The 7,161-nt window shown below is 47.9% G+C and overlaps 1 protein-coding gene across 1 annotated transcript; it reads right to left on the reverse strand.

The window, feature by feature from the left end:
- Positions 1–2,178: 2,178 nt before the first annotated feature.
- Positions 2,179–3,336, reverse strand: LOC120381739 (zinc finger protein 271-like; the record flags this gene model as incomplete). The annotated part of the gene is made up of 1 exon (XM_039499853.1): positions 2,179–3,336. A coding segment is annotated over one exon (1,158 nt), but the record flags the coding sequence as incomplete, so codon positions are not given.
- Positions 3,337–7,161: the final 3,825 nt, after the last annotated feature.

Raw genomic sequence — 7,161 nt, forward strand, 5'->3', positions numbered from 1 at the left:
AGGTAGCTCCCAAGAGGGCGTACAGAAGTAGCCCGGGGGGCAGCCGACCCCAGTCTGGCTGCAGCAGTACCGGAGCCTATGTCGGTGTGTTGCGGCCAGGATCCCCACTGACTAAGCAACGGATCGTCAGCCGCTGCTAGGGCCCCGGGCTGGGACGCAGTGGAGTGGGAGGGCCTGCGTCCCCCCTGCCACCCCATTCCTGCGGGGCAGACTCCCCCTCTCCCTGGCCTGAGGAGGCCGAAGCCTGTGACTGTTGCTCAGCCCTGCCGAAGGGCCTGAGCCTCCTGACTCAATGTTTGCTGCCCTGTCCTAACCTAAGGCCAGGCCTTAACTGTTGTTACAGCTCAGCCCTGCCAAAGGGCCTGAGCCTCTTGCCCCACAGGGCAGGCGACTGCTGCAAGGGCTGCCGAGGGAGACCCCGGCTGGACTATTTCCCTGGATCCACCAGTGTGCAATGAGCCGGTATGGCTCCCCTCCACCCCAGAGAGGGTCGAGCTCCGGTGAACTTGTGTACAAGCTGCTATTTCATGATCAGCAGCAAAGCCTCTGTAAATTTACCACCCATAGAGCTGATTGTTTCTAACTGCAGGGTTAGCCAGACCATTCAGTAACATTATCGCTCTGTTCACAAAGCCTTTGGTTAGTGACAAATCATGAGACTTATCCCTTCCTGCTCTAATACCACTGACTCCAGTGTCTCTTTCCCCAGTTCTGGTTCCAAGAAAATAAACAAATTAAAACAACCTTCAGAACTAACATGCTGTGGGAAAGTGGAAATGTTGATAGCTCAAATAATTCAGTTTCTTCTGTGTCTTGTGTGTGTGTCTATCTGCTTTGTGTGTGTGACTGATGGGGCTTTTTGTTTGCTCCTGGCAGGTTCAACCCTGTCAGATTTGTCTGTGGGGAGGGGCCAGAGAAAACAGACACCCTGGCCTTCCAGGTTGGGGTTAGGCAAAGGAATAACAACCCTGTCCCATAAAAAACAAAAAATGTTACAGAAACAGTGGTAGGAACAGTGCTAGAGAAACTGGTAAATAATCACAATGCCCAGGCTTGAAGTAATCGGAAACACAGAATTCAAAAAGCAAAGCTCAGGGGCTATTGGGGGTTTATTCTCTGAGCTTAGCCATGTGCTATAGCACAGGGAGCACTTTTGGAAGTCTCCCATCCCACAACTGGGGAAAGGAAAAGGATTCTTAGGCTCTAGCATGGATTGAAGGAGGATGGTGATGGGGAATAAGGGAATTCCTCTGACTTACCCTAACTACATCTGTCGTTGCAATGGGTGAAATGACATTTTCCCCTATCCCTGCCCTGTTCCTGCTCTTTCTTATAGTTCAATATATTTTAAGTGCGGAAAATGATAATAAAAATATCTGCTCCCCAGCACAACCTGCAGCAACATCAGAGCAACTGGAAATGAAACAATTTGTTCCCCAACGGAGAACTCGATGACTAACAATTGCTGTGAAATGGGGGAACAGTATAACCGTGATGCTCAGGGTTTGTTTAGACTAGGGAAAGTGATGGAGTTTAGGTCAGGTCAAGGGGAAAGCTAATGCCAACCCCTGCACCTGGGCGGCATCTGCACTACAATTTTTCACATTAAGATCACTAACTTGAGCAGCCAACGACATGTGCAGCCCTAGTGGATGTCAGGCACAGGTAGTTTTTGCCTCAGTGTAGCTAACCTCTCTCCCCCCACCTGGAGGTGATGAACATTCCTGGCTGGAGGAACACACACTCCTACGAGTCAAAAGGAAAGGAGTTGATAGAAAAGATCACAGGACTGACCCCGAAGAAGGATGAGCTGCAAAAGACAGAAGCAGGCAACTGATCTGGTGGAGCTGAGAGACCACGGTGAATATGGTACAAAAATCACTATGTGGGAATGAGCAAATGTGATTTAAAAAAAAAAAATGTTGGCCAACCCTAGTCAAGGGATTTATTACAGTTCTCTCTCATGGGGATTTTCTGATGTCTAATGAGGCTTGAGCGCTGATTGTAGCTTTTCCCGCACTCAGTGTGATTCTCCTATGTGAGACAACGTTTAAGCTGTGCTTGAAGCTTTTCCCGCACTCAGAGCATGTGTAGGACTTCTCTCCTGTGTGGATTCTCTGATGTAAGATGAGGCCTGAATGATTAAAGAAACATTTCCCACACAGAGCATCCATAAGATTTCTCACCCATGTGGATTTTCCTACGTTTGATAAGGTTTGAGCTCTGATTGAAGCTTTTCCTGCTCTCAGAGCATGTGTAGGGCTTCTCCCCTGTGTGGATTCTCTGATGTGTGATAAGGTTTGAGCGCTGATTGAAGCTTTTCCCGCACTCAGTGCACGTGTAGGGCGTCTCCCCGGTGTGGATTCTCTGATGTGTGATAAGGTGTGAGCACTGATTGAAGCTTTTCCCGCACTCAGTGCACGTGTAGGGCCTCTCTCCTGTGTGGATTCTCTGATGTGTGATAAGGTTTGAGCGGTGACTGAAGCTTTTCCCGCACTCAGAGCATGTGTAGGGCTTCTCTCCTGTGTGGATTCTCCGATGTGTGATAAGGTCTGAGCTCTGACTAAAGCTTTTCCCACACTCAGTGCATTCATAAGGTTTCTCACCCATGTGCATTTTCCTATGTCTGATAAGGTCTGAGCTCTGACTAAAGCTTTTCCCACACGCAGCGCATGTGTAGGGTGTCTCTCCTGTGTGGATTCTACAATGTCTGATAAGGTCTGAGCTCCGACTGAAGCTTTTCCCACACTCAGAGCACGTGTAGGGCGTCTCCCCTGTGTGGATTCTCTGATGTGTGATAAGGTGTGAGCTCCGACTGAAGCTTTTCCCGCACTCCGCGCATGTGTAGGGCGTCTCTCCTGTGTGGATTCTACAATGTCTGATAAGGTCTGAGCTCCGACTGAAGCTTTTCCCACACTCAGAGCACGTGTAGGGCGTCTCCCCTGTGTGGATTCTCTGATGTCTGATAAGGTTTGAGCGCAGACTGAAGCTTTTCCCGCACTCCGCGCATGTGTAGGGCTTCTCTCCTGTGTGGATTCTCTGATGTGTGATAAGGTGTGAGCTCTGACTGAAGCTTTTCCCGCACTCCGCGCATGCGTGGGGCGTCTCCCTTGTGTGGATTCTCTGATGTCTGATAAGGTCTGAGCTCCGACTGAAGCTTTTCCCACACTCAGAGCACGTGTAGGGCGTCTCCCCTGTGTGGATTCTCTGATGTCTGATAAGGTTTGAGCGCAGACTGAAGCTTTTCCCGCACTCCGCGCATGTGTAGGGCGTCTCCCCAGTGTGGATTCTCTGATGTCTGATAAGGGCAGAGCTCCGATTGAAGCTTTTCCCACATTCATGGCATGTGTAGCGTGTCTCTTCCAAGTTGATTCTGTTGCTTGTTATAAGGTCTGAGAGGCTACTAAAGTTTCCCTCTGGCCTCCCCTGAGTCTCACAGGCTTTTGTTTTTTCTGGGAGTGCATAACTCCCGGAAACATTCCCTTTGGATCTTCCTGATAAAGTTCCATGTGGTTCTCTTTGCTCAGCATCTTCCTGCTGGGGTTTCTCCTCCTCATTCTGACTCACCATCCCATCACCTGATGGGAGACAGAGAGAATCCGGACATAGATCACTATCTGCACCGGAAAGAAAGAAAATCTCAGAGAGAGGAATGGAAAAAGGGATGAACAATCCAAAATATGTGGGGGAGTGATCAAACCTATCAGGAGCTGATTTTCCCAAAACCCTTCCCCAGAGGAGAGAGGAAGGGATCAGTTTTGGTCTGAATCTCATGAGAATACACAGGGGAAAGAGAGATCAGGGAGCGACCTGCTGCCAGTTGTCAGTCAGAATAGGAGGGAAGCCATGAGTGACATCTGCCATAATGATTCCACATCTGCAGGGAACAATCCTGAACTTGGAGAGCTCACAGGGTCTTTGTAGGGCATCCCAAATGTTTCCTGCATTCCCACACAGTTGTTGAGTTGGTTTAACCAATTCCTCACCTGTGCAGACAGCCCTTGAAGCACTTCTTTCTCAGAGCCCTGGAGGTCTGGGACCCACGGCTCTTCCTCGTTCCAGCTGTGAGATCACATCAGGTTTGGAAACTGGAAACCCTATTGCAGGCAAAGAAAACAAGGGAGGTCAGTGGAATTTGTGGGATACTTGTCACAAAGAATAGTCCATGGTTTTAACCCCCAGCTCATTTTTAAGCAGTAACATCCCAAGGCCAGCTTCCTTGGCTCAAAGTGGCAGGAGAGTTATTATGATTATAAATCATATTCATTACCTTAGTGCTAAGGAGCAACTAACAGTGGGTCCCCATTGTGCTAGGCAGAGTACAAACACAGAATAGTAGCTGGCCCATGCCCTGAAGAATTTATAATCTAAATACACAAGACAGACATAGAATGGGGGAACGGATAGACCCCACTATCTCTTTCACACACACACTGCTCACAGCCCCTGGAGAGAAAGCAAAGCACAGGAACTGGACGTTAGTCCAGCAAACACAGTGGAGGACAAGCTGCAATCCTCTCACAATGGTCAAAAAGGAGAGGCAGGTGGGTCCCTGCCCATAGAGAGGGGCTGGCTACAGGCCTGACACCTGAGGGGCCATTCCTTGAGCAGACCATGGAGGCAGGTCAGCTCTACCCCAGAACTGTGACATCGCAAAAGCACATTTTGGGGAATTAGGAAATCTAGTGACTCAGGTGTAATGGGAGGGAGAATTAAACTCCCCCAGTGGGAGGAGAAGGCTGGGAAATTACACACTAACATTCAGGAGCAACAGCCTCTAATTCTTCCGGAAAAGGAGAAGGTCAGAAACAAGAACTGGGCCACGCAGCCTCAGGAGGGACAGGCTCAGAGATCCAAGGAGCCGGGAGGGAAGACAGCTTGTGGCTGCTGCAGATGTGGAGAGGGGGGACAAGACTCTCTCCAAACTCTCACTCTTCTTGACCCCGACCTGATTTTACGATCTATGACCTAGTCTCACGTCTTGTGGGCAATTTCATACTCGCTAGAGGTAAGATGTCATGATCAGAGAATTGCTTATTAGCTTGGACCATGCGTGGAGGGGCAAGGAGGTGAACATAGATAAATGGGTTATTAAGGGCAGGTCAACACTACAGCCGGATGGACGCTCTGAGATCGATCTAGCCATGGTCGATTTAGTGATACGATTTAGTAAACGTGGCCTAAGCTTGCTACAGTTCAGGGCCTTATATTAAGTTGAGGCTTTGTGAGAGTGTTTATGCTGAAGTATGCGATTTACCTGAGGTTTGGGTAGGGATTCAGGGTTAAAAGTCTGGGATCCCCCACAGCTCTAGATCCCCAAACCTCTCCTCCCTCCCACTGACCCACCCAGCCCACTTCCTGGGTGCCCTTCCTCCACACTCCCCTCCCCTTCTTCCCAATACTGGCAGCTGGCACCACCTCCCGGCACCTTGGGAGCTTCTTGTGTTCCCTCCTCGTCTCTCACAACCTCCTCCCTCCCTGCTGCCTACTAGTGTATTGGAGATAAGGAAAAAAAGGGGGGACAAAGAAACTTGTCAAAACTTGGATGATGAATAAAGGTATAAAGTTAATACTGCTCAGGTTATTTAGAGACCCCACAGCTTCTAATAACCCAGGGGACAGGACTTCTTACCCAGCAGGACCACCGTCTCATAGTTCTCCTGCATGACATCCCTGTAGAGGGCTCTCTGAGTGGGGTCCAGCAGAGCCCATTCCTCCCTGGTGAAATACACAGCCACCTCCTCGAAGGTCACCGGCCCCTGAAAGAGCAAGAGTCCAACACTCAGTACCTGTTGCCCCACTCACAGCCCCACTACTCACAGAACAGTAGCCCCAGGTAAATGGAAGCTCCGGGAGGCACATGTTAACAGAGTCCCACCTCACCTTGCCTAGAACAGCCAGGTGGCATCAGAGGGTAGAAAGAGAGAACCTTTGTGTCTCCCAGCTGACAGGCGGAGGCAGGGTCATCACATTTATCATATACCTACTAGCCAGAGATAGATATAGGAGATGGGGCTGTCTCTGGACCCTGCTGGTGGCTCCCTGGTAGGAATCCCAACACTCTCCAAATAAAATATATGGAAGAAAAAGGAAGTCAATAGTAAAGAATCTAAGTTCGAAGTTCAGAATTGTAGAAAGTTGGCAAGGGAAGCTAACAGAAATCAATGATCAACCAATGAAAATAAGAAGGAAGTTTTTAAAAGTACAAAATTAATCCTAACAATGGTAGTGGTACATTACTAGATGGAACTGGCAGAATAATCAACAAACATGCAGAAGAGGTAAAAGTGTTCAATAAATATTTCTCTCCTGGATTTGGAGACAAACAGATGATGTAACTCATATCATAAGATGTTGACGCTGACAGTCTTTCCATTCCAGAAGTAACTCATGAGGATGTTAAACAGCAGCTACTAAAGTTAGATGTGTTTAAATCAGTGGGTCCAGATAACTAGAGTTCTGAAAGACCTGCTGGAGGAGCGTGGTGGACTGTTAATGTTGACTTTAATTAGGACTTGGAACACTTGGGAAATTCCAGAAGACTGGAATAAAGCTAATGCTGTGCCAATATTTAAAAAGTATAAAAGAGATGCCCAGTATCGATTTCAGACTGACACACTTGTCATTAGCTGCGTCAAGAGAATGGAGCAGCCGATACTGGATTTCATTAATAAAGAAAGGAGGGTAATATAATTAGTATCCATTAAAAAGGTGTAGACACAATAGATCCTATCAAACTAACTGTATATCCTTATTGGATGAGATCAAAAGTTTGGTTGCAGCTAATAGTATTGATGTAATTATACGTAGGCATATGAGTTGCTTCAGAACAATATTTTGACTAGAAAGGTACAAAATACACACGGCATACATTAAATAGATTAAAAACTGGGATTTAAAATAGGGAACCATGGTTGAGTGGATTTCTTTCTAGGGGGTTCCCGTAAGGATTGGATCTTGGCCTTGTGCTATTTAACATTCTTATCAATGCCCTGGAAGAGAAAATAAAATCATCACTGATAACGTTTGCAGTTGCCACAAAGACTGGGGGTGGGGGTAACTAATGAAGTGTCAGTAGGTTCAGGCTCCAGCACTGGGAGTCTGGGAAGTTTTCCCAGCCCTGGCTAGGGGGTTATTTCCTGTTCCACAAAGAGGGGAAGT

The sequence above is a fragment of the Mauremys reevesii genome, linkage group 14 (assembly GCF_016161935.1).
Source record: "Mauremys reevesii isolate NIE-2019 linkage group 14, ASM1616193v1, whole genome shotgun sequence".
NCBI lineage: Eukaryota > Metazoa > Chordata > Testudines > Geoemydidae > Mauremys > Mauremys reevesii.